We start from the raw sequence: 27762 nt of genomic DNA on the forward strand, positions 1-27762 counted from the left end.
ATATTCGTGACTGCTTCCTCTGCCACGCGTAAGGCGTGGAAAATGTCCTATTAGGCAATTCAACTGTGCTGAATAGTGGGATTATTACACCTAAAACTATTAAGCCAATCTTTGTTAGAATTGACTTTTTAAACATGAACATTTCATTCATGATTTGGTAGTTAAAGCATCTTTGGGCATATATGTACCAATCTGTTGTGCTAATAATGAATGTGGTACCTCACCCTCGTGAAAAATACTTGTACCAAACACAGAAGTGACAACGATTGAGCCGAGTTACCGTCCCTCTGTGACCTCTGATCCGTTCCGTTTTCATTCTTGTGTGATGCGCTGTGATGTGCCATTCAGTGAAATGCGTGTACTGTATTTCTAAGTACACTAATTGGATTCATTGACTGAATAGCTTAATGATAATGGAGTTAACTATTCACGGAGATGAACTGATTCTCACTGATCACTTGTAAATGTGTGGATCACGGCAGTGTTTGCTAAACACTTCAGCGCCCCTGTAAGCAATCCCCGATGACTGGAGATTCTTTTATCTTGGCAGAGCGAAGAACTGTATTGCACTCTGTTTGAAATACAAAATTAACTATTATAAGAAATTAAGCATGAGTTAAGGTTGTTTTTCGGTCTGCATGACACTCAATTTAACTTGAGTGTTTCTGTCATTTTTGCCAATTTATTTGCAGAAGGACAGGTTAGACAAATAGTCTAGAAGTAACAATGGTGTATCTGTTCATGTACTGGAGCAGTATTAAAACATTCTCTGCTCATCTATAAATTTGATCTTGTTTCCTCCTTCAATCAGACATTTTTGTAGTTTTTAATTTTAGTCTGTAACCTCACATTTCATTAATTTGATGCCCTTAAATGCTTGTAAGGAGTTATAGACTTGAACAAAAGTCACATCTCGGTCGGGAAACATCTTTAAAAATACATATTTTCCAAGATGCTGTAAAAAAGAGATGTTGCTTTTAAATGTCTCTCTGGGTCGGAAGGAACTGAACATATAACAGTTTGGGAACCAGATGATGGCTTAAAGGAGTTAACTGTCTGTCTCTCAGTGTCTTACAGAGGTGTTTTTGTGTGAGACGGGAGAGGTGAAATAAGGATAATTTGATTCATTGGGTAAAACTAAAGACAGATATTAAATGATACTAAAGGGTCCATGTTAAAAGCACTCCAGCAGAAGGAACAAACCTCCTTTTTAGTCAGGTTATTAAGTAGATTTCTTCAAATAAATGCAAAAATACTCACGTCACTCAAAACTTCTGCAACTTTTCTTGTTTAACACAAAGGTTATGCATGTCATAGTGATTTGTGCACAGCTGATGCGGTATTATGGTCAATCGCTGACCACAGATCCGTAATACTGAATGACCGTGTGGTGATCAGACGTGGATCTGATCTGGGTGTAGTTCTGATATAGAGGGTGGAGAGAGAAGAGACGGATGTTTAAAGAGAAACATTTCCTGATGTGTTGTCTGCTTTGACAATAATGATGGCGAGAGTTTTCGAGTCAGATTTAGACATGGAGATATCTCTTTGTTAGCAGCTCAATGTGTGTTTGCCTTCATAACCGGGTAATACAACTGAAAACAATGTGTTTGAATTGAAAATACTGGAGGTAAACAGACAAAACTACGCATGATCTCATTTACAAACCCTATTGTTTCTTTAAAGTTTGTTTAACATGGCTTGTAAAGTGCGGAGTGGTGAAGGAATAGTTTGGCTAAAAATGAAAAGAGGTGTTCAGTTATTCACGTACTTGTCATTACAAACATGTATTGCAAACCCTGTCGTCCTTCTGAAGGGAGAAAAATATCTAATCTGTTTTTGCAATGAAAGTGAATGGGGACTGAAAATGGCAAGATCCAAGAAGGATGTAAAAAATAGCTATATTTCAAGTATTCTGAAGCCAAACCGGATTGCGTTCTTTACGGTTTAGACATAATGTTGTGTTCTATGCAAGAGAGGAATGACATGAGGGTCTGTCATTTTATGAAAAAAAGATTTATTGTACATTTCAACAGCATTTTCACGATAAGAGTCTGAGATAATAGAAATCTGAGCATGTGTTCAGATAACACTTAAAAGTCTGCAAATCTAATCAGTTTGAGTAGTTTATTAAGAACTCGGAAACGTTTCATGTTATAGTGACGTCTTTTTATATTTACCAACCAGTCGTGACAAAAGCAATCTAGATTCATTTCTTTCATTTTAACTTCATTTCTTGTTTATCTTTCAAGGCCTTATTTGGACACTTCTTTAGGTTTTATGCTAAAAATGGCAGTTTTAAAATCATTTAAATAACAATATGGGATGTTTCTGTGTTGTCACACATGGTCTGCATAAATCCTTAAAACTTATAGAATTAGTTGTAAGGACTTAAAAGTGTAGACTCTTAGGTCAATAACAAACCATCAAACCATGTCACAGACGCAAAATATTTTGTCATCCAATGCAATGGCATTTCTAATTTAAATTATTAATATTTTCAGTTTGACACACAGTGTTGTTAAACCACTGGACTTTTGTTATAATCCTGAACATATGACAGATGAAGAGTTTGGTTCCAAAACTCCATTTACATTTTTAATCGTGTTTTTTATTATGTTATCATGTTTTTATTGTGTTTAGATATCATGGCTTGAATCAAAACAAACCAACATCAGTTTGATTGATAGTCACTGGAACGACCACCAAAAAAACATGATTTCTGAACATTTTAACTGATTTTAATTTCATTCTCATTAAGGATTAAACATTGAAAACTTAACATAAACAGACACCTTAAACCTCAAATAGGCTATAAAGAATGTAAAGTTGTGAATGCTGTATTTGTGAATGTGAACACACAGACTGATCACATACGCAGGTTCCTTACATAGTTGCAAACACTGATATCCGTTAAACATCAAATAACGCAGCGCCTGATAACACTATAAGCATATCAGGATAAAACAGCCTTTTTATTTTTGTCTGTTGTAGAGGTCGTAATTCAGGAAACGATTAAATGAACAAATATATGTTTAAAGGGATAAAAAAAATCACCTTTTATTCACCCTCGTTGTTCATAACCTGCATGGCTTTGACATGTGAAGAAGATATCTTGAGTGTCTCAATGGTGGCCCGTGTTGTTTGATTCTCAACATCTTTTGCATTCTGCAGAAGAAACTAATTCAAATTGAAAATGAGTAAATAACGAAAGAACTTGTGTTTGGTATATTTTAATTTGTTCATGTTTCATACAAGGGCCTAGTCCTTCTTCAATATCCGGTTAGACGAATGTTAATGTAAAGAATAATACGTTTTCACGAATAGTACATATCTGTAAACGCATCTCATTTCGCCACCCTGCAGCTTCGACGCTCACCTGCGCGAAATCTATTATTATTCACAAATGGGCGTTCCTATTGGTCCGTTATCTTCCGACATCGCCGTAAGGGGCGTCACACACATGTTTAATATTCATGAGCGGTAATTTGACTTTAGCGCTCGCGCCGAGCGTCAGAAACGCACTGGAGAGATACAGAGATCAGACGAGCATCTTAATAATAAAACATCATCACTGAAGGAGAACAGTTGAGATATTGCGTGTTTTTCTTTATTTCACGAGGCTGTGGTTTGATCTCGAGCTGTCTGATGGATCTAGTGCAGTTTTATCAGCCGGAATCTTTTTCCTTTCCTTCCGAACATGCCAAGTAAGAAATTTTATTACTTTACAGCTTTTTATGAAGATGAACGATGTGTTATGCATTTAATGTTCTTGACACTGCCAAAGTGTACTAAATAACAATATGTTTGCTCAATTAACACAACAATTATTGAGTAAAACTGTGTTCACGTGGGATAGACACAGAATATATGAACAGAAATATGACTTTTTTATTATTTGCTGTATGGTTTTGGTAGAATCTGTGGTAAGTATGTTTTTAATATTATGAGTTTAATATAAGTTTGAATCTCTGAGGCATGTGAAATAGACATTCAGGCAGGTGTGTTAGAGCCTATTATGATTTATTTTCGCATTTAATAATTTATGTAAAGATTCTTTAAGTAAAGAATATATCCCTCATTTATTTTATATGTAAACACATGTTTGTAAGACTCAATTATATCAAGATTTTATTTGATCTGTTAAAATTCCAAAGTTAAGATGAAGAGGAGGCATAAATCATACTTCAAATATTGATAGATATGTCAAGACCCACAATTTCTAGAAATACTGACTATTTCTTTAAATCCCATTTTCCTAATGTCTCTGTATTCTTTTCATCAAATAATATGTATTGTTTACACAAGAAGACTATAAGCATATCAACGATGGAGAAGTGTGTACGTAGTTGTGAATTGTACTGCTGTAATCTTATCTGCATTCAGGATTAAACACAGACAGAAAACATTCACAATAATCATATCAGAATCACAGTTCTGATAAAACAAGGTCTGTGGATAAAAGAAACAGAACAAATACCAGACAGGGGAAGTTTATATAAAACACAGCATTCATTAAGAGATCATTGCGATTATTTAGTTTTTTTTTACGAATCAAAGGGGGATTTACAGTTTGAAGACATCAAAGCGCTTGTTTCACAAAGAACTTTGTTTTGCAACAGAGACAAATGTGCTGAACAAAAATATAATTTAAAACATAGCAGGCTTATGAAACATGTCATTTTAATAAGAAGATTCTCCACTGTTTCAATGGTGCATGTAAGATTATGATTTTCTGTACTATACTCAAAATTCAGTCCAGTCATCACTTAACCCAAAAATCAATCTAGTAATCACATTACTTCTAATAACCCGTGACAGAAATCCCACGTCTGATCTTGTTGGGTTTACTTAATTTAGGCAGGGAGCTTTAATAAGCACATGTTCTGGCAACATTCTCTGACCGTCTCAAAGCAGTAGGATTTGAGAGCCGGCGATGGAGTAATTCCTTTGGATCCCAAACAAAACCCTGATGGGCTTTAAGATCACGTTACCGTGTGTGTGAGAGAGTGAGAAAAACAGGTGCGTTCAGGTGCTGTGTGTACTGTAAACACTCAGTCAAGACTGATATTGTGGGAAATTGTGCTGATAAAAAGGAAAGTTGCCATTCTGTGAGATCACAATTAAAAAGAGTGATGTGGTCGGCATAACTTCACTGTGGAAGAAATGAGGTGACGCTGGTTCAATTCACAGTCATTTTTATAGAACTGGTGTAATGTTAATGAGGCCGAGTAATGGAAATGAAATTGTTAAAAAAACATTCAGTTTTGTACTTCTCATTGTTCTCTCTGCTTCCAAAGCTTTTTAGACATGATGTCAATCAACACCCACTGCCCCGCCTACATCAAGGCAGAACCATCGAGCCCCGCCTCCCCACCGGACAGTCTGACCCAGCACAGTCCAGGGGCATCATCAGATGCTGGAAGCAGCTACGGTTCACTAACTAAAGAGATGCAAACAGGTCTGGACTTTCCAGTTGGGGCAGTGTTGGGTCCTCATGGCGCCCCCTTCAGGCTTATGGACGAGTCACACGTGAAGAGTAACTACAGGTTGACTTCGACCACCAAACGTCTGTGCCTGGTGTGTGGCGATGTTGCATCTGGTTTTCACTATGGGGTGGCGTCCTGCGAGGCCTGCAAAGCGTTCTTTAAACGTACCATTCAAGGTCAGATTGAAAAGCACGTCTGTTTTTTCATCTGGATGTTTGGGATTGTCATCATAGGAGCTCAATCAGTTTTGCAATGTCAAAAATGATTTTTTATTTCATTCTATTAAAATATAAATTTATTTGATGAAACAAGTGAATTAAACCTTTAAGAATAAAAGGCGTGTAGACTCCTTAGATTTACCTTGACCGGTGCTTGTGTGATTTTTAGACATCACATGTCTTACTGTAAAACACAGAATGATGATGTTACCGCTGTGATCAGTCAGACAGAGGTCAGAGGTTAAACGTGGACTGCCAGAGATTCAACTCATCTGTCTGATTTCTGTCTGTGTGCTTCAGGTAATATAGAGTACAGTTGCTCGGTCAGCAGGGATTGTGAGATCACTAAGAGACGGAGGAAGTCTTGTCAGGCCTGTCGCTTCACAAAGTGTCTGTCCGTGGGGATGCTGCGAGAAGGTAAGTGTGTATCCCATTTCCCATTATAGTGGTGCAAAATTGACTTGTCAGTGGTTTTCGACTGTTTTCACTTCAGACGATAAAATAATCAACTCTTCAAACAACAAGAACCTCTGTAACAATTGTTATAATATCACTTTCTATATGAAAAAATTGCAAGATATGTTTTAAGTGGGTTATGTGAGGATTCATCTCAGTTTGTTATGGGAGACAAAGACTGCACACATATGCATGATTAATATTTTAATATAGAATTTGTAATATATTTTAATGTTATGTATATTATTCATACTGGTATTCAAGTGTATGGATTCTGGAGTTCTGATATAAGCAGGTCTCGCACGAAACACAAACACACTGCCCAGAGCGAGTTTCAATAAAAATAATATCCATACTCAAATAAAACTGTAGTAGTCAGCAAATAATACCATGTTGTGCATGTGTATGTGTGTCTGTGCAGGTGTGAAGTAGGTTCTGCCCTGATTTACTTTTGGTGCATCTGCTTATTCAGGATATTCTGTTGCAGAAGACACACATATTCCCATGTTTTACTTTTATTTGATTTAAGATAATATAAGAAATGCAGTCAGATATCATTTAAACAAACACACACACACACAAATCTCTTTGCAATCAGTACCACAATAATTGTTTTTGTGTATGTAAGTTGATGTTTTCTGTGCGGGCAGGTGTGCGTTTGGACCGGGTGCGAGGAGGACGGCAGAAATACAAGAGAACCGACTCCAATTCCCGCATTTGCCTCAGCGTAAACCTACATCACAGGAAAACACGTGAGAACTTCTCTACCTAAACGAAATCTTGAATGTGTGTGTCATCGTTTTGCCGGCAGGTGTGTTAATTACTTCCTTGTGGTTCTCTCGTAGCACCCCGCAGCAGTCAGGATGAGAATAAGGTGGTGAACCTCCTGTTGGAGGCGGAGCCAGAAAGGGTGTGCGCCATGCCTGACCCCGCCCTCCCTGACAGTGACATCAAAGCTCTGACAACACTGTGTGACCTCGCTGACAGAGAACTCATGCTGAACATCAGCTGGGCCAAACACATACCAGGTACACACACACACACAGTTACTGTACTAACAAACTATCTTTAATGGGCCCTCATAAGTGCACATGAACCCGAAAACTCTGACCAGGTCAGAGACACACAAACGCTTTGAACAGCAGTGGCGTGTGTATGTGTTTTTATCTTTTTGTTTTGGATACAAAGAGAAACGTTGTTGTTAGTTTGCTGTTCCTGTGTGTGTGTTTTGGAAAACACCTGAGGGTGGAGGGATCAGCCGTAACCTTACAACACACACACACAGAACTGGTCAGCACCTGTTTTTGAGTTGATACTCACCTCTGTAGTAATGCTTACAAAACAAACCATAAAACCAGGTGTGTGTGTGTGTGTTTGTGGCTCACATTTTGCCTACATCGAGGGCACCAAAGGATGCCTGAAGGATAGTAAAACCTCAGCACCTGCAATATAAAGACCGGCCCCTACTGAAAAATACAGCCTCTGTAATGGGAAGATTTGAATAGTAAATATACTTAATAATGTCTGGTGAGATTTGTGTTTGTGGAGGTGTTACAAAAAATATCATTAGGACGGTATTCGCTGTGTGTGTGTGTGTGTGTGTGTGTGTGTGACAGCAGCAAGCAATTGTCTTTTTTTGTTCTCATTTCAAACCGAAGATAAAGGGAAGATGACATTGGTGATTTAAACAGTCGCAGGGTTGTTTTGTTTGTGTTGTTCTCGGTGTCACAAGGCCTTTGATTCTGTTAACGCATGTCAATACGGCCGCATCTCCAGAGCACAGCGTGAATCTCGATCGATCCAATCAGCTAATGAACGTCGCTCGCGTGAACACAGCAGCCATCGGGCTCTGCGATAAACATCAGTGATGGGTGAATAAAATGAAATAAAGCACACGGATCCCCCCAAAACCAATCAACCGCTTTTAATTAAGTGTGAGAGAATGATTCTGTCTGTCATTGACACTGTTCTTTAGGACACACGCAGAGCCTTCGTTCATCAATGAGGTTTCAGATCGGCGTGAAATTGTTGTGGAAATTACCTTGAAAATGACAAGGATTTTATCTGATTCAAAGCCCATATATTTATCTGATCTTTCTTTTTTGTAGTTATTTAGGTGATTCATTTTGCTCAAATGTTATTGTGGAATTTGTGAGTGTTAGTCGCTCTGTTATGTAGGTGTTTGGTCATTTATTTAGATGATTAGCTCTTTGGTTGATCAATTGTTCGGTTGGATAGGTTAATGTTTATTTCAATATTTAACTCATCATAACTATAGAGGTAATTCTCTTATTTATTTGCATTGCATCAGCAGCACATACTGAGAAAATGTATAGCTTGAAGTTGCATTAAATAAAAGTGTCTGTTACATGCGTAAATGTAAAATGTGGAATATTCAGTCGGTTTTGGCATGACAGACCCCAGGTGCTGAACCCTGTGTTGAAACAACACGATCTTTCTTAATTAAGAACATAAACACAATAACAGGATTAGCAGAGGCATTAAAAACCCGAAACCAGAAGACGGGGTGACAAAAAAAGAAAAATCCTTAAATATAGGCTACGTTTACACCGCCCTAGAAAACCCTTTTCAAGACTGACTGTACATGTGTTGGGTGTAGCTGTTTAAACAGTTGGCACACTGCTTGAGGAAAAAGACATTAAGACGTCAGGCACATTTAGTTACTGTGGTAATAAGTTATTTATTTACATAAATGTTTCAGAGATCTGTTCATCATTTGCCCCTGCAGGCTTTTCCATCCTCTGTCTCTCAGACCAGATGAGCTTACTGCAGAGCGCATGGATGGAGATCCTCATCTTACGTGTGGTGTTCCGATCGCTGCCCTGCGAGGACATGCTGGTTTTTGCCGACGATTACATCATGGATGCTGAACAGGCCAAATCAGCCGGTCTGCTGGAACTTCACGTGGCCATTTTACAGCTGGTGCGCAGGTACAGGTCCATGAGACTGGAGCGAGAAGAGTTCGTCACCCTGAAGGCCATCGCTCTCGCCAACTCGGGTAAATCAAATATTTTCAATGGACGATTTTCAAAAGTACACTTAATCGTGTTTTTTATTCAAAATCTTTATACATTCTACAATATTTTTTGTACTTTGTGCCAAGGAAAAAGATTGAGTGTGAAATGTTTCATATACATAAACAGAGTTGAAGTATAACTTAATGAGACCGATGTATTTCTAAATTAAATAAACAAAAATTGCACATGAAGCTGTGACAAATGATGACACGCCCTCAAACAGGATGTTAAAAAGACTAAACCATTGTTTTCAAAAGAAGTTAATGTCACAGCATAACAGGGTTAAACAGATTATACAGAAAACATGTATTTTCTCACAAACATGCATTCAGCCTTATAGAAAAATCAAAAATGTTGACTACAATTTTAACTCCCTCTTTCTCTTAGACTCGATGCATATAGAGGATGTGGAGGCAGTCCAGGTTCTTCAAGACTCTCTCCACGAAGCCCTGTTGGATTATGAGCGCATCGTGCACACGGAAGACCCTCGACGGGCAGGAAAACTCATCATGACCCTTCCTCTCCTCCGTCAGACCTCTGCCAAAGCTGTGCGACATTTCTGCAGCATCAAACAGGACGGCCGTGTCCCCATGCACAAACTTTTCCTGGAACTTCTGGAGGCCAATGCCTGATCTCTGCTCAGGTTGAAGCATCAAACAGACTCCGCCACCGCACGACGTGGTCAGCCGAAGGTCGATTGTATGCGAATCAAGGGGCAACAATAGACACTCGTAAAATAAAACAAGGAATATATCAAACTATACAGACTAGGACGAAAGGTCAACACATAGCTCAAAAAACGAAATGTCAAATATATCAGCGAGAGCTCGATGGGAACATTTCAGTGATCTGAAACTGGAAGACGTTGATTTTTTTTAATGTTATCAACTACCGAGCTTTTAAAATGCTAAATGTTTTGCTTTAGACATCACCGTGTCCATAGGGATGTTTGCCTTGCCATAGAAACAAACATGAACGAATACATCTCAGTAAACTCATCTCAGAGATTGGTTTGAATGTACTATAATGCATATTTATTGGTATAGAGGTCAAAAAAGAAGGTCTTTCCATATCAAACAGTTTCTGCAAAGAGCGAATATCAAAAACTACATCGACAATTCTGATTAAAAGAAAGAATGGATTTTATCAACTATACTATTTCCTGAGCAATTATCTAGGAGTGTTATTTTACACGCACAAAAAGCTAAAGCTTTATTGAAGGTGAGTCGAAAGAAACGTGTTGACTGGAGTTAGTGTTTTCTTATCATGAGAGCAGGTGGGGGTTTGTTTTATCAGTCACGCTGTGTGTTAGCTTTTCAATCATATCAACAGAACTGGACGCTCTGTTCTTATGAAGCGATATAGATTAGCGGCCAAACCAGCCCATTACGTCCGAGATCAAACTTAAATTGAGTTGAAAAACTCCCAAGTGATAACAAGCCTTGTTTGATCCATTTTACTGTGTTTTACCACATGAACCTTCTGGCACCCCAAACTGAAAATGTTTCCTCGGTCAACAACAGACAACATAAACTTGATTAATATCTGTTTTCAGAAATATGTGTAAATATATTTAATAACGATAACAGAATGTTTTGATTGATGTTTTGATTCACTAACACTTAAAATGATATAATAATAATAATAAAAAATTTAATCCACAGTGACCTTGACCATTCATTCACAATGGACACTTCAGAGGTGATGGCTGTCTCTCCATCTTGCCTGTGTGTTAATGTGAATATCAGTTTACAGCAATGAAGGAAACACACAGAAATGCCAAATCTCTTTGTTAGTTAAATCTGTATTAGCAATGAATTCTGGGTGTGTTATGAGAACGTGTACGACAGACAGACGGTCTTTGATTTTCCTCATCTCTTTATGCGAAAGGTTTATGAATGTGTATGAAGCTTTCATGAACAATGATGTAAGTATTGTCTTTGCAATGCCTGTGTTTGATTATACACATTTTTTTTCAAATAAACTCAAAATACAACCAAATTAAGTATATGTTTAAGTAATACTTTAAACAAAATATTAAATGCTTATAAAATTTCCCATGGTTTTACTAAAAATAAAACAAGAAAAACATGGTTGCTGTAGTTAAAACATGGTGCCGACAAATGAACCATGGTATTGCTACAGTAAGCATATCTTTACTGTGGTACTTCTTGATAATAAAAGCATTACTATTGTTAAATTTGTACTTTTAAATATCCGTGCATGTTATACTCATACAGCAGAAGAAACCCACGTGACAACGCACATGCAACCAAAATATGTCTCAAAAGGTCTTTGCGTAGTGAGTTGTGCATTGGCACATTTTCTTTAGAATCAAGTTCTTTCCACATGTAGTTTCCACACGGTCACTTTTCCACCACACGTGTTTTCTGAAAGCACTCATGTCATGACAACGGTCTAAAAATGCATGAGAGCTAAATAGATGCATCAGTCAAGAGTCATGATATTATAAATCAGGAGAGGCGTGTCTGTGAGTTAAGCCGTCACCCTGACAGCCACAAATAACAAGAAACTCACTCCATTAGTAATTAACCAAGAGCAATCCACGAGACACCAAACACATCACAGAAACATCCCACAATGCATTTCACAATGACGAGGATTATATGATGTAGCTAATATGTCATGTCAGGCTCGAATAGAATAGAAAAGACAATAGTACTGTCGGACTTTGACGCAGAATTGAATCTCAGCAGCACTAGGTTGGGGTTATATTCACAAGCATAAACAGATTATTGCGATTCACGTTCAAACTGAGAAATGGCTAATGAACAAATGAATTCTGCAAAAATCTGCACAACAAATCTAAATAGGGCTCAAGATCTTATTTTCGCTTGCAAACATGCAGAGATCAGGAACTATACTCGAATAATATTATTTGCATTAGATAATGAGATTCAGGTGTGATTTATCCTATTTTCCGAGATCACAGACAGCTGAGAAAGAGATTTCGTTATTTATGCCTATGAATAATCAAGCTAAACGATACAGATAAATTAAAGGCCCGTCAGACACTTTCACCTTCATGTTTTAAAATCATTTCACAGTCTGTCAGGATGAGACTCCATCAACACATCAGTTTCACTTCACCGAGAGACCTTACAGGAGTAATTAATGAGGCTCCTATAAGAATTGCTTACACGAGAAGAACGCCATACGGCGTACGGCTGTGCCAACAGAATAAAAAATCAAGTGTGTGTGTGTGTGTGTGTGTATGTATGCGTGTTTCCGATCCTAGGATTCTTTGCAGGTGGTACAGAACTAGGGTTGTCGCCAATAATCGTGATATCAATCGTGCATAGTCAATAACCGCGATGTCATTAATATACAGGTATTGTGGTGCAAAAACTCGTAGTTTGAGTGTGATTCATTTGTGTGAACACAAATTGAAGGTTATGTGACTAATATAGCATTATTTATTTGAATTTCCATAAATAATATTGTGATCACATTGCCTTGATGTGTGCATTTGATATAAGTTGTTAGTATAGTTTGACTGTAAAAAGATCCACCGTGATGCCACCGCCATATTGGGAAGGCCAATAAAGAAATACGAGTGAAGTAGGAAGCTGTGATATTTCAGGATAAAGGACAATAACGTTATTTGTAAACCGATTTTAGAGATTGACGTGTCTTCTCGGTTTCTTAAAAACATTATGACACATTTTTGTACTCCACGTGGATCTACTGAAATTCGTTATGTAACTTACAGGCTTCATTTAGAGAAAGCGCTGCTCCTTTTGCCCTTCCCAATATGGCGGCACTTGTTGACTCAACATGACCCGAGTTTAAACATCGTTTTACCGTCCATCAATGGTCATTTCAAATTCGTCGTTGCGTATAACTTTCGCACAAAAGTGAAGTATGTACATAGAAAGAAGCTCGGGTTCTCCTTTTTGCGAGAAATGTTTCGGGCCCAAAACTTAGTTTGGGGTTTGTTCACATTTCTAACCAACAAACTCCCCATAGAAGAGAAAATGAGCTGCTTTCATTCATCTGCCAGCCTGTAAGCAATGCAGCGTGTCTGTGATAAATGACATCCTCCAGTGGTTTTATCTCTGAGCGCATCAATTCACCAATAAACCTAAAATGCTGCGAAACATGAATGCTGATCAGGGAATTAATGGATTAACTTTTCGGCGTCATAATTCATTAAATCATGTCATCGTGATACACCGAGTGTTACATCAGAAACAGACCCATCTAATGGCCTCATATATCTGATTACAGAGGAGATCATATCATATCTCATGAATATTTCATTTCAGTACTTGCTGAAATCATCAACATCACCTAAAGTAAAAAAACAATTAAAATGAAACGTGAAAAGGCCTACGTGTTTATTCGTATATGATAGGAACCTTGTACTGTACTGATGATCATTATTTCACCGGCATCCGTCATTAGACATAGACCACAGATATGGGTCATATTTATATGTATGTGTATATACTGTATATGCTTTACAATTTACTAGAATCTTTCATCTGTGCCACACTGACCCCTAGTGGTCATTTTTTGTAAACTTTCAATGCTATCTTAGACATTATTCATATATTTTTCATGCTTTGGCAAGATTTATATTTGAATCTATAACTTACGGCTTCCGTGATAACCTGTAGTGAAATTAAACCACTCTGTGCGCATATGTAAAAAATTAACAGTCCAAGAAACACATTGATATTTAACCAAACTTATTTTAATTGACTTTTCTGTACAAAAAAAATACACGTCAGTAGTCTTTAAAGTGTCTTGTATTTTGTGTCAGCTGGAATGTTGTAGTGTACGCGTGTATGTCAGCAGAATTGCAGCTGATGCTCTCCACACTTTGACATCGGATCTTCTGCACCGTCACAAGGCCTGTAAAAGGGTTTCATTCTGGAATGATCAATCTGTAGTGTTTTGGTGGTGAGGAGTGTGGATGAACATAGTGATTGATGGTAACAGATGTAGAGAGAGATGAGAGAGAGAGAGAGAGAGAGCGAGAGAATGTGTGTATCAGGTAAAAAGAGTTTGTATGGTCATGTCACATTGTGACAGGGTTTTACTGATGTAACTGATCTCTCGGTCACCTCCTGTTACCATAGCACCCTGGAGTACGATTACAGCTGCGGAGACACCTTACACACACACACACTGGTGTCTATCGCTATGTACAGATGGAATCATTTCATCCTCTTTTTTTTATTTGTTCACAGTTTGTTCACAGTTGATGTTAATGTCTCTGGCTGAGGGCCGCGTCTCATGCCACACACGCTCCTGGGGTCCCTGAACCCCCCTGACAGCAAGAACCACGGACTCGGACGCCGGTGAGTGTTACTCTTTGTGTTCTGTAGGGTATTTCTGGTCTGAATAGTTTTGTATTTGAGTGAGACGACAGTGAGAGACGCTGTTCTGGGTATGAAATACCAGCATACTGTGCAGAATATATTGCATGCATAATGCCGCCTGTGCTAGGTCGAACACAAAAAGTGATTGTGTTTAAAACAGTAGTTTTGCATGACGCCATCACAGCGCATCACAAGTCCAAAGTGGCTGGGAAAATATCCTTGTTTTTTTAAGTCTGATGTGGTAAATGATGGGAAGGTGAAGTGATGGTTCCTTCATTTTTTCCACGGCTGTATATACGTAGTTCAAAAGCACTGTAAAAGGTGACGTCGAGTAAATTGCAATGTTTGTCATTTGTTTGAGTTTTATTGACAGAGTTTGGAAAGATCAATTATTTAGTTTATATAAAATGTAGGTATATGACACCATCATGTCTTCATTGATTCTAGCCGAGATTTCACTGATGTGTACACAGTTGTATATGGTCTGCATAGTGATGAGAGGAAGTGATGTTATATTGATTCATTACAACAGCTTGAAGAAGCTCGCCAGGGCTCAGTAATGAAGATGCCTGATGTCTCGAGGTCAGCGTGAGAGAGACTCGAGCCGCCTGAAACATCATTTGTCCAATCAGACCACTAAATCTTACAGTCCTAAATCCTGTATGTGTTTTATGCCACACAAAATGCTGTGATGTGTTACACGAATGTAATTTCTGCCTATTTGTACTTGTCATCAAAGTAAAGTTAAAATGGCAAGATGATGTTTTTTTGAAGCATTGGGTTGAATAATAAATCATGAGTTTTATAGCTGTTGTCACAGAATCTGAGACCCAGAATCTAAAGCCGTCTCTAATTTTCTTTGTCATCTTTACGACTGAAGCTCTTGAGTCAGCCACTCCTGCCGGAGGTCGGCTGGGCGCAGGAGCCGGTGGATCTCCGTTCTATCGTGAGCTGTGGTTTATTATGCTCATGGCTGGGGTCGGACTTCTGATGTTTGCTCTGATTCTTGCACTCATTTTACAAAAGACTCTCAACAAATCAGCGTTCACAAGAGAACGGCCTCCTCTCGTGCCGCTGCAGCGCCACAGCCCGCTGGCCTCATACCCGCCCAGCAACTCCTACATGGTGAGATCAGCTGAGCATCTTCTTACAGCTACAGTTTTTATCATTGACGACTGAATAGACAACAGATTGGATATTAAAGTTAAGATGAGCTGATTTTTAACTAAACTTGACTTGAACAAAAACAGACCAGCTTTAAGCCTTGGATGATTTTGTTGATTTATTTTTTGCAAAGTTTAATTGGTGTTGGAATGAATTGTATTATGTTGAATGGGAGACATTTTGAAAGATTTTCTTTAGTCTAAAAGCAATATTTTGTAATGTTATTAATCTCAAAGCTGTTTAGTTTGGTTCTCTTTGGTCCTGACAGTGAGGTGTTTGTGACACATCTATTTCCCAACACAGTTTGACATGGTTCCAGATACAGTGGGTTCTTCAAACACTGTCACACTGAAGGCATTCACCATGCACATGGAGGTCAGATCTTCATTTCTGATTGCATTTTATTTATCATTTCTACATAACTAAAGGTCATTTTTTCGGCACATTTGTTGACATTTTCGCCTTCAATTTTTGCATTTTATTTTTGAATGCTCCAGCTGTGAACACTAAGCACACTTTATATTCTGTACAGTGAACTATGATGTTTTTTTTGTGGGAGTGGTGAGGTGTTTTTTGGTGTTTTTTCAGGAGGTGATTGAGGGTAAAGTGATGAAGGAAGATGTTTCTCCGGAGGGTGAGACGGGTTTAGTGACGGTCTCAGGTCTCTACTCACAGAACCTGTTACAGCGCAGCGTCAGTCAACTGATGGACAGTAAAGATCAGGATGCGTGGGAGCCGCATTTCAGACGCCTCGACAGCGGCCTGGTGAGAATATCAGCATCTGTGTATTTTGTCAGACCTAAATGTTTTCCTAAATATTATGTGCCAATTATATATGAGCACTAGACCTGAAAGAATTTGGACAGTTTTTTGTGATTTGAAATGTCTGAAAGTCATTTGCATTAGCCAACTAAATATCAACTCAAGAGCCTTTGCAAACAATCGATGCTATTCTCAAACTTACTTCTCTTTTCTGAGTTATTGTTTTATGTTTGTCCAACTGATGTCAGTGTGATTTTGAGTAGTTAAATGGTTTGTGTGTATTTGTCAGTTTGAAGGTGAGGAGTTTGTAGAAACCGTCAAAGGCTTCAGTACAGTAAGGAAAGAACACACAATGTTTACGGACACCAACCTTTGACCTTCATCATGATCCTTCACCTCTGAAGTGGAGAATGAACAATTTTCTGAACAATTTCAGTTAACATGGATCAGATCTGGGATTCATATTTCTATTGACTCTGACACTAGTGATGTGTCCCTAACACACACACAAAAAGAGGAAAACTTGATTATATAATGAAGACATTAAAACAACGTCACTGCACATATAACTCAATGACGTTTTGTTGGATTATTATAAAATAGAGAAATTGTTTTCATTGTTTTTAATTTGTACAATGATGATTTTTTATAGCAATCAATGTTGTGTTTGATGGTAAATGTAATATTGTGTGGTTTTTGGCTCTATATCATCGCTTTCGTCAAAAAATAAATGACATGCTTTTTCAACCTATTTTCAATCTTTACATTTATTCAGTGTTTTATATTTACCCAAATCATAGATTTTTGGGTGAATCTTTTACAGAAAGCACCTTTTTAATAAATGTGATTTGACGGTTAATGACAAATATTACCCATGTATGCTGTATGTGTTGCTTGTTATTGGAAGTAAACATTAAAAGTAAACATCTTTACATTTATATGTCTGTATTGATTTAAAAACTGAATATTGTTCAGTCCCACAAACATTGGAAGAGAAACAAAGACCATACGAGAGTTAAGCATTCCTGTGTCAACGTAGTTTAGTTATTTAGTCATTTAGCAGACGCTTTTATCCAAAATGTCTGTAAGGCTAAATGGTATTGCTGATTTTATAAACAGTCGATACATAAAATATCAGATCAAAACTTATAGCAAATACATTGTCATGCTTTCACTAGAAGCTACAAACCTTTCCTTCAAAAAGACGTCCTTTGGTCCTTCAAATAAACAAATAAAGGTTATATTGGACAATGTGGGTTTGCCCCCCATGTTAGCTCTTAAATTGCTCATTATTGAAACAAATACCTTCAAGTACAAGACATGCAACATGTTACTTCAATATAAACACTCATGTTTCAAACTGTGCAATCTGCAGACTGAAATTGAATATGATGTGTAAGATTGTCATGATTTGAGATTAGACGCAGCACAACAGCTTTGTTGAACAACAGATGCTTTTATTTGAAAACCATCCTGCTACTACATAAAATGAACTTCTTACAAAATATTAATTGGAAAAGGACATTCAGGACAAAGAATGTTGCATTAAAAATAAGATCAATTTTAATGTATAAAATGTCATGAATTTACAAAGGCAGCATTTGAGTTATTGCTCGTATAAATATATAATCTCATTATTCTAGAACGTGTACCCTGATTCACTGCACACTACTGTTTCTCAGACACACACGTGACAACACAATAATGTTGTCATCGGACGACAGTTTTTGTGTGAATATCATGTTCTACACAAATCTGCACGTCCCCTTTCAGAGATCAATTCAAAGTGCATGCAGCGACTATTTTTCTGAATGCTTGACAAACATGAAAACAAGAACAGAGACACGATTCATGTGCATTAACATGCAAAACACCATGAAACTATTTAATGCCGTGGTTAGGTTTGGCCAAAAGATCTCGCAGATGACAAAGACACTTTAGATGTTTTTGTCTCTGCCTTCACAAGGATTGTTCATATAAGAATTATTACTCTGTCATTGTATATGTACCTGTTTGTTTTTCTTTGACACAAATGTTAAATGTTCTGCCTTCTTGACTAGTCCGTTAAGAACAAAAGTACCATAAATGTGTCTCGGATCACTGCTCTACATTACACATTGAACTGGATCTACAATCATTGAAAAGATCAGACTTATTATTTCTCTAAGAAACACATTAAGATTTAGGGCAGATGTCAAGATTTTCTGTGAACGAACAACCCTTAAAGTGTATAATTATTATTCAATGAAATGACTTGACATTCATACGGGTCATTTTTGTTTGAATGGCTATAACATGACATTCTTATTTCACGCCGACACAAATTCAACCTGAGTGTAAATTCATGTTTCTGCTGGACTCGGACGATGTGATCTCTATCTATCAATCAAAATTCTGCATTTATTATAACATGTACAAAAATATCACCTCTGGTCTATAGTTCATCCGGGTAGAAAATCATTCAAAGACAATCATTCAATGCCACTCAAGAGCTCTTTCAACACCTCATGACAAAATCCAAAGACTAAATGATCTTTGCGATATGTCTCTATGTCAACGTACGTTTACCCTACATTCCTTACCCGATCTCGCAAATGTTGACCCTTAAACTGAAATTCACCAGCCCAAATCTCTCGCAGGAGTATTAATACTGTAAAAAAGGTTAAGAGCACAAACCTCCAAATATAACAAACACTACAGTACTGCAAATCAAATCTCAAAGATTTTAAGTTTGTTTATAAATAAATATTGCTGTAGATGAATTCATTTAACTGTCAAGGTAAGAATTCTGATAAACTTAAGATTTTCCTAAATTAACTAGTAAGTAATTTTAAAGCTACATAAACCTCCAATCTAATCCCTTTTTAGTCTTTAGTGGAGAAAAATATCACCAGACGCTAAAGACATCCACGACTCTCTTTTACATTCCTGCAAGATCAACACAAGAAAACAAACCAGTCTGAATAAAACACGTAAGGACAGATCAGAGAAGTAGTGACGGTTGCAAACACTGTTACTGAAATCGGAACCGCATTAGGACTGCATTAGGAAATAAACGAAAAACTGCACAGGAGAACATACATATAGATTAAGAAAGAAACACGACTGATGGGGTGAATTCTGTGCATTATTAAAGAAGAGCATCATCTTTAGTGTTGCAGATGTTTTCTGTATCGACGAGACGAGCCAACGTTCAGCTCCTCAAAGTCTACGTTGGACACAGCACTGAAAGAACAAAGATTGGACAAATCAGCATTTCAGATGAAAGAGTCTAAAGAACAGAAAAAAATTATTATATATATATCGGCCAATAATCGGTATCGGACAATAAACTCTGAAAATAGTTTCGGCTGATAGTTTAAAAACAGCAGATGATCAGGCCTGATAAAAAGCAATGAATGTGTGCTTCTGTGCATAGAAAATGTAAAGAAATATCACCAGTTTGATGTTCAATATTAATGAATTAATAACACTGAGAAAGTTAAGAAATATTCATTTAATCTTCAGAATCGGTATTGGCAGATATCTATAGGTATTGGTGGAGACATTAAGCATTGGTGTATCTCTAAAGAAAATTATTAAAAACTACACAAGTTAAAAGAAGCAATATAAGATTAAATAAACAGTAAGTTATTGTATTTATTTATCAAAAATTATTGTGTAGTTTTATTGCTGTGGGACAAATAAAATATACAAACACACAGCACAGAGAAGACAACACACACTACACACACTCATGCTGTTTTTACAACACAAGGCCGAACGCACGGATCCTTTTCAAATACACATATTTGGTTCACAACGGAGAATGACATCACACGCTCCCTCAGGAACATTTATGTAATTGATCTTTTGCCGCTTTATCCTCGACTATCTATATTTAGAGACAAACGCGTTTCATTTTAACCCTTTGTGCTCCGCGCGCGCATGTAAACATGTGTGTACCCTATGAAAATTATTATAACAAGCATCAAAGATTAATTTCAAGATTAATTTCAAGCGTTTTGGTATTATTCAGTCAATATTGAAGATATAGTTATATTTTCACAATAAGATAGAAGATAAGTTACAAAAAACAAACGGTGCTGAATTTTAATCGACTATGATAATAAGCCGACCTGGCTAACCAGTTAAAATATAGACCCGGACAGGTCCTGGGTCGGGTCCTCCGTGAAGACCTCTACTTCACACTGCATACAATAAATGCAACACAATTTGTTGTCGTGGCTCTTTTGTACCTTAGCCGGGGAAATTCTTGTATTCTACAGGCAAAACTATGTCGGTCCTTGTGCTTTATCATGAATATCATTGATCGCATCTCCCACCTGCTCTGCGCCGGCGCATATTACATCTTTGGAGGGTGCGGGCACTGCTAGATTGGCTGAAGGAGGGGAGACGAATTGGAGTGAATGGATGCGACGCTTGTGCATTCAATTTATAAAAATCGGTCTGAAAAATTGTGGCAAAATGCGACCATTTGGTCACAGTCTGGAGCCCTGCATTTGAAAACAATCCAGATCAGTTGGTGGTGTAAATGCAGCCACAGAGACAGCACAACCCCTCGTATATGTGTGAATGTGCGTTCCACAGATCAACACACCTCTGTCTCCTGTTCTCACACCAGAGCTAGAGTTCAAATGCAGCGAGAGCAAAACAAAACCAGACGACAGTCAAACATCATAAACGCACACAATCTGACTGACAGTCAAAGACAGACGACAGATTCAGACGTACGGTACCTTTGAGGATGTAGTCGGTCAGAAGAGCGGCAACCGTATCACTGTCCTCACGCATGGCATGAAGAACTGCGCACAAAAACACACATTTATGTATAAAGGTACACTAATGCGCACACGGACTGGCTTTTAAAGTTGGTATAAACGTACTCTTGGTCAAAATCTGAAGATCTTCTACAGACCGAGCTCCGTTACCACTGTCGTATGGGATCACCGTCGTCAAATACTGAAAAAAAGGACAGTTTGTGAATTCATAATTCTTGTGAGTGAAGCATTGATAAGTGAGGAGAGAGTAAATATGGCTCTTACGGTTCCTGGCACGTGCGAGCGGTCGGATCTTTGTACACCCGATGTGCTCTTGATCTTCCTCTTCTTCTTCAGCAGCTCTCGATGTTCTTTCTGGCGATTCTGCACATTGATGAGAGCCGAGATGAACGTGTTCTTCACCTCTTTCTCAAAGTCCAGCTCCTCCCGCATGGCCAGCTGATCGATCAACTCCTCTGAGAAACCTCGAATCTGCCTCTCCACCCCCTCCAGACGCTCCAGCAGCTCCGACACACAAAGACCACGTAATCCTAAGAGAGACACACATTTATACATTTAATTCTTTTCTTTTTATCCTTCACCTGTAACTTATTGTTTGTTGATATTGGGATGTGTGTGTAGAGACACAGAGAAGTGCGAAGCGTTAGAGTCAAGTCAAGAACACACAAACATTTAGTACTTACGATCCTCATAGCTGCTGCTGGATTTAGAGTGTGTAAGTTTGTGTAAGTCGCTAGGAATCGCTGAGAGGTCAAACTGAGATGGGTTCACGTGTTCCTCACCGTCTGGAGACTGCTGCATTATCTCCTCAATTTCTTCTATAACCTGATCAACACACACGAGTCAATGTGTACAGGTTCGGCTACAAAACACTGTTAGTGAAACCAAAATAGTTTCAGGTTTGTGTGAAGGTTCGGTTTCTTATTGTGTAAACGTACCTGTTCTGCTGTGAACAGCGGCTCCTCATTCACACAGGAAATAATGATGTTGTGCATGTCCATCTGATCTCTGAGCTCTTCATCATCTGACAGGTCGATATTACTGATCTCTACCTGCTGAAACACACACACACACACACTTTGAGTTTTGTCTGGACTAACTAGACAGACAGAAGGATAGATAAAGATGGATGGTCGGTTGGATGGTCTCACCTGTTGTGGTCGAAGGTTCAGTGTTGGGAGATGAAGTGAGCGAGTGTGAGATGTTTTCCAGTCCACAGGCATTATGTTGCCATAGTTCTTCGTCAAAGCGTTCCAGATCCTGTAAAACAGAAAACCAAAATCAAAACTTTTTGTTTGTAGTTAGAATTTCTATTTGACAGTATTGCCATCTTAAAAATGAACATTTCTTTCAAAACTTTTATTTGATTAAAGTTAATTACATTTAGGACACACAAGCTCTGAAGTGGTCTGGCTTTCCATGTTTCATTCAAAGAACAATCATTAAGAACAAACGGAGTATGACAAAGCAATATTCGCGCCAGTGTGACTTTCATTCATCACATGCATTTGCAGAACACAAGCCGCAAGCCTCCATTCATCCGTAATGTAGTGTGCAGTAATTATGACATAAGATTCTGTTGTTATTGATGTCCATGCATCGCATGTTATTGCCACTCTGACCGATTATTTAGTGAATCTAAGATATGACCTTTAGTCTCACTGTAGGGTGCGGGGATTGTGGTCTCACTGAAATAATGCCGTGAGGGCAAACTGTACTTCGAAATTTAACGAAATTCTTGGTTATCTACAACAGAGTAAGGGCGTAAATCTTTGAAGATAAAACCTGCCACTGACCGGTTATTCGCTTCGACTTTTCCGAATTCGGTGGAAGCTTTGCTACGTGATCGAGGGTCCTTTGACTGAAATTGGTAGTGTGCGAAACAGAATGCTGTTTCTAGAGCTCTGAGAGAAACCGGGTAACACGTGTTGCCGAAATATGGACTCAAGAGACTTTGCACACAGTATGGCTCTTATCAACGATACCTTTCTCTTTGTCTTCACAAAATCAAAAATTTCTAATTAAAATTGGATGGAACGGGTCGTAGTTTGTCCTTCTTGGTCCAAACGAAGCGAATTCGCCAGCACACTTAGGTTCATCTGTCAACGGATATTTCTGTTTACCCGTGCACACAGTGACAATTTGAACTGAACTCAGAATCTATGTTGAATGTTTGAGAATTCTGGATCATAAGATAACAAATCACGATGCATCGAGTTTTGACTGATTACATCATCATCATCACATCTCTGTTGCCTGGCAACAACTTTGTTGAGTTGCTTTTGTAGAACTACTATGATTTACCTGAGAATTCCAGCTCCTATGTCAGCACCACTGTCTTTCTGTGTCAGCACCAATAAGGTTGAACCGCTGTAATCACATGGACTACTTTATACTGGGTTGCTGTCTATGGGAAGGGAACTCGCCCTTTAACTTGTTAGTTTTGTTATATTGTAAGAGAAGAATTAGAAAAAATACCTCACAACATGTATACAGTAACAGTACGTATGTGAAGCAAAAATAAAAAACATTGAACGCTGCTTTTATATTGCATCTTTCTCTTGTGCTGTTTTCTATGAAAATGTCACTAAGGGAATTTAGCCTAGACGAACATTCTGGAACTGGGTGTTCCGAGAATTGACAAAAAAATGCTCTTCTGTTATAATGTTTCTGTTTTTTCACACCAACACCCTTGAACACTTCTGGTTAACAAGCAGAATCACGGAAGAAAGGATGAACAAGAACAGAAAAAACAAATATAACTGACATATAGTCATTAAGTGTGCAATGAACATCAACTGCAAATATTAGATGAAAACAATAATCTTTGTAAAGTACAGACAAAAAGAATTATAAGCAGATCAGGGTAAAGACGGGTTAATGTTCCCTCTGCTCCACAACACATTCCACGCCCACTAAAGGAAAAATGAAATACTCTTTTAGGCGTATGCTATATTGACATCACTCTGTAACAGGACATAGGCTACGAATCATGTTTCTACTATATCTGCTCACATTTATTGTGCTCGGACCTTTTCATTCTCAGGCCAAAGTGGTCGACAGCTTTTCTGAGTGTGAAGAATTTTTCTACAATGGCCAAGAACCACAAGGAATGGATACAGAAGCCAAGAAAATCTGTCAGATGCGGGGTAAACGTGATGTTGATTTTGCTACACTCTATGCGGGAGAGCACAGAATTCCTCTGTACAGCGCGTATATATTTGATAGTCGATGCTTACAAAACAACGACCCAATGGATAAATCCATCGGATGGAAGATCGAACCACAGGTAACAAAATATTAAATTAGCATTTTAAAATGTTCTATAGAATTAGGCAATGGCGTATTTGATGGCTAAGTTGGTCATTTTGTTGTCATTGCAAATAAATAAAAGGGTTGAAGTACAATATCAACACATTGGAAATAGGTAAAATTTGTTTATTTATATATAGATTAGCCCATGCAATCTTTGACTTTTTTATACACATCAAATAAACCAGAGTATTGTTTTATGACATTCTGTAGATGAAACTGTTCTGATGGTTTTAATTTCCTTTGTAGCTTGTTTCTAGAGATGAACCTGCTTACATGATGACCGAGGGAAACTACATTTCTTCTGATCTTAATAAAAAAAATCGTTTAAAAAGTAGTCAAGCCACCTGTGAGGACTATAGTGGCCCAGGATATGATCGAGGACACCTTTACCCCAACAGTTTCGACTGCAATTATTGGTATAAGGTGACATTTACACTAACCAATATTGTACCTATGGATCCATGTTTTAACCGTATATACTGGATGAATTTGGAGAAAAAATTGAAAAGATTTTTAAAAAGCAAACTATATAGTTTTGGGACAGTCTACATTGTCACAGGTGCTGTACCTGGTAATGACAGAATACCAAAAGAGGGTGACTGTGGGGACAGGGAGTTTGGAAGGGTTACGGTTCCCTCCCATATCTGGACAGCTGTCTGTTATAAACACAATGTAGATGACACAAAGTCTTTTTCCTTTGGCTATATAGCAAAAAACGATCATGCATCTAACATAAATTTCATGAGTATTTCAGACATGAATCAGCAGCTCAGTGAATTGTATAGTAGAGGTTCGAGAACTTCGAAAATTCAGATTTTTTATGACAATTGTTTCGGTGTCCAAACTAAGCTTGCTACAGTTTTGAATGAAATAAATTCAACACAACTAAAAATACTACAAAAGTCTGGTGTTGCTCAAAATATATTTAATGCCGTCAAAAGATTCTTGAGTTCTGACAGTGAGAGCCTCAATGATGATGAGATCCTCCCTACAAACGGAGGTCAAGGTAAACTTGCTAAACTGACAGCAATACTTGCCTTTGACGATATAGTCTCTTATTTCACCTCCCTAGAAAAACTGAAAGATGAAGCTCGAAGTGCTTGTATAATAATTTCTGCCAAAATACAATATTGGACTGAACACAATGAGCTCAGAAAAAGGGAGGTGTCTGAGGGATCTGAAGCCGTCCAATGTCAGTTGGTGCCAGAGAAATCTGTTGATGGGAAGACCTCAGCCGATGGTTCACTATGCAGCAATTTTAAAGATAATAGTAACAGATGTACATGTTCAACACAAAAAGGTAAAGAGAAGTTCTGCTGCTCCACTCCTTGCCTGTACCAGAACAGACTGAAAGGCTACAGGTGTTACTCAGGGGAGACACAGATAGAGTGCTCACCTCAGTACTCGCTCCTCGCTATCAAAGGAGAGAGATGTCTAGTGGATCACCCCTGTGCCACATACGGAGAAGACTACTACTGGTGTAAAACATCCATTGGACGACTGGTGGACGACTGGGAATACTGCAGCCCACCGCTGCTGGGAAGTAGGGCTAAAGACGGAAAGTACTGCCGCAGCGACCACGCTTGTGCCAAGTACGGCTCGAGAAAACCATGGTGCTACACGGATGACAACAAGAACTGGAACCACTGCTGTACTTCTGATGACTGCTTCTCAGCTGTCAACCACAAAACCTGCAAGCCTGATAATCCATGTGGTTACTATGGTAAAAATTACCTGTGGTGTGAGACCACTGACGGCGGCAGTGATTATTGTTGCAAAGACTATTGCTGACAAACAAAGCTTTATCCATTAATGAGAAGAACAACAACAGGAACTCTGCGGAGCTGATTTACAAGTTAAATTGTTATGGCAACATTACTAACCTTGAAATTCTTGTCTATATCAAATGTTTGCATAAAAACAAATACTCATTTTAAATTAGTCGTAATCGAATTGCAAAGTGATACGTAATGCGATCAGCTGTATGTTTTAACAACAATGTTTTACAATCATACTTTTTATTTACTCAGAATGGTTTGCTTTAACCATTACAAAGTGTATATCGAATTTTGTATTTCTGTCTATAAAGTTTATACGATTTTAACCTTTAGTAAAACTGCTTTTTTGAACTCATTCCTTGCCGCTTTCTGATCTGTAAAAGCATGGCATGCATCATTTTGATGCGTTTAATTGTTTAGCAGATATGATTTCTTATATGTGTCATGTGTAGCCCATTATGATTAATATGCCTGTATCTTGTCTTGTGTACACAAAAGTTTCAATGTGGACAAGAACAAGGAATAAAGAAAGAGGTGACCAGCCATTTTTAAACAATCATTTCAACTCACAGATAAAGGCTGCAGTTCTTTCTTTTGTCCACCAGGGGGTAGATTAGAGAAAACCAGCATATAAACACATTTTTTCTTAAAGATTACGTTTAAAAGGAGTGCAATAAATGTTTAAATACACACAAATTAACTTATGGAAACACGGTATTACACTGACAATGTCTTCAGAGTTTAACTAATCATTTCAATGTATTGTGTATAGTATGTAAACAACAGACATGTTGTGTCTGAAATGTGCTCCTGCAAAGTTGGTCTCATTTCAGTCGTAAGCATGACAACAGAATCCTTATTATCGACTATTTAACTGTCCAGTTTTGGCCATCTTTCATATTTCTTTGCAACCTTTGACCCGATAATTGCCGATAATTTGTAAAGTAACTCACTCGTCATCGTTCAGCAGCTCGCGCTCACTCACAGCGCGCACACAGGCGTTCGTGGACGCGCTGCTGGTTGAGGGAGGAAAGCTCGCGCTCAGCGTCTCCTCGAAGGACGCGAATGTTCGGATCTCCGTCGAGTTCTCCGGTACCGCGGTCCAGCCGTGCGGTGGGTCGGCTGCTTTAAACTCGTTAAAATCCTCCCAGTCTTCATCGAGCGACGTGACCGGGGCCGCCATGATTGCGGCGGCCGACGGAACAGAGATGCGACGCGCATGCGCTCTCGGTGTGGAGGACTGAGTGACGCAAACACAAATCGGCGCAGCCCCGCCCATATATTTTTGTTTACATTGGTTAAAAGGATAAAACTTTTTAAAATAAATGGAGTACTATGTAAACACTATTGTATTTAGGTGTTGCAATATACATTAGTGTAAGTTTTATTTTTGAAGAAACAGTCAAAGGT

At 38.2% G+C, this 27762-nt stretch overlaps 3 protein-coding genes across 5 annotated transcripts; 2 read left to right on the plus strand and 1 right to left on the minus strand.

Annotated features, from left to right (window-relative positions):
* The first annotated feature begins 3515 nt into the window (after window positions 1-3515).
* Window positions 3516-11204, plus strand: esrrgb (estrogen-related receptor gamma b). Its single transcript, XM_079475510.1, has 7 exons — window positions 3516-3707; window positions 5301-5665; window positions 6008-6124; window positions 6814-6915; window positions 7009-7191; window positions 8913-9182; window positions 9589-11204. Exons 1-7 carry the CDS (start codon window positions 3649-3651, stop codon window positions 9831-9833), a joined length of 1341 nt encoding a protein of 446 aa, XP_079331636.1. The 5' UTR covers window positions 3516-3648; the 3' UTR covers window positions 9834-11204.
* Window positions 11205-17917: 6713 nt separating this feature from the next.
* On the minus strand, window positions 17918-27597 carry fez2b (fasciculation and elongation protein zeta 2b). Of its 3 annotated transcripts, XM_079474498.1 has the most exons (9): window positions 27306-27597; window positions 22411-22519; window positions 22198-22314; window positions 21943-22084; window positions 21524-21789; window positions 21365-21440; window positions 21218-21283; window positions 21079-21104; window positions 17921-19703 (listed from the first exon to the last, which is right to left on the minus strand). In XM_079474498.1, the coding sequence occupies exons 1-8, from the start codon at window positions 27533-27535 to the stop codon at window positions 21094-21096; spliced, it is 1017 nt and encodes a 338-aa protein (XP_079330624.1). In that variant the 5' UTR covers window positions 27536-27597; the 3' UTR covers window positions 17921-19703; window positions 21079-21093. The 3 variants fall into 3 exon arrangements, with proteins under 3 accessions (XP_079330623.1, XP_079330622.1, XP_079330624.1); XM_079474497.1 differs by lacking the exon at window positions 21079-21104 and having other exon boundaries at window positions 17918-19703; window positions 22198-22311; XM_079474496.1 differs by lacking the exon at window positions 21079-21104 and having other exon boundaries at window positions 17918-19703.
* Window positions 24229-26902, plus strand: LOC306904516 (uncharacterized protein). Its single transcript, XM_079474493.1, has 2 exons — window positions 24229-24548; window positions 24821-26902. Exons 1-2 carry the CDS (start codon window positions 24252-24254, stop codon window positions 26363-26365), a joined length of 1842 nt encoding a protein of 613 aa, XP_079330619.1. The 5' UTR covers window positions 24229-24251; the 3' UTR covers window positions 26366-26902.
* Window positions 27598-27762: the final 165 nt, after the last annotated feature.

Source organism: Barbatula barbatula (genome assembly GCF_947034865.1).
Source record: "Barbatula barbatula genome assembly, chromosome: 15".
Lineage (NCBI taxonomy): Eukaryota > Metazoa > Chordata > Actinopteri > Cypriniformes > Nemacheilidae > Barbatula > Barbatula barbatula.

Bases quoted from the DNA above. Each gene is read 5' to 3' on its own strand.
- esrrgb (XM_079475510.1), top strand. From the start codon at position 3,649: ATGGATCTAGTGCAGTTTTATCAGCCGGAATCTTTTTCCTTTCCTTCC. The intron at 7,192-8,912 runs GTACACACACAC...TTGCCCCTGCAG, and splicing joins CTGGGCCAAACACATACCAG to GCTTTTCCATCCTCTGTCTC. The intron at 9,183-9,588 runs GTAAATCAAATA...TCTTTCTCTTAG, and splicing joins CATCGCTCTCGCCAACTCGG to ACTCGATGCATATAGAGGAT.
- LOC306904516 (XM_079474493.1), top strand. From the start codon at position 24,252: ATGTTTCTACTATATCTGCTCACATTTATTGTGCTCGGACCTTTTCAT. The intron at 24,549-24,820 runs GTAACAAAATAT...TTTCCTTTGTAG, and splicing joins GATGGAAGATCGAACCACAG to CTTGTTTCTAGAGATGAACC.
- fez2b (XM_079474496.1), bottom strand. From the start codon at position 27,535: ATGGCGGCCCCGGTCACGTCGCTCGATGAAGACTGGGAGGATTTTAAC. The intron at 22,520-27,305 runs GTGAGTTACTTT...TCTGTTTTACAG, and splicing joins GAGCTGCTGAACGATGACGA to GATCTGGAACGCTTTGACGA. The intron at 21,284-21,364 runs GTACGTTTATAC...TTTTGTGCGCAG, and splicing joins TCTTCAGATTTTGACCAAGA to TTCTTCATGCCATGCGTGAG.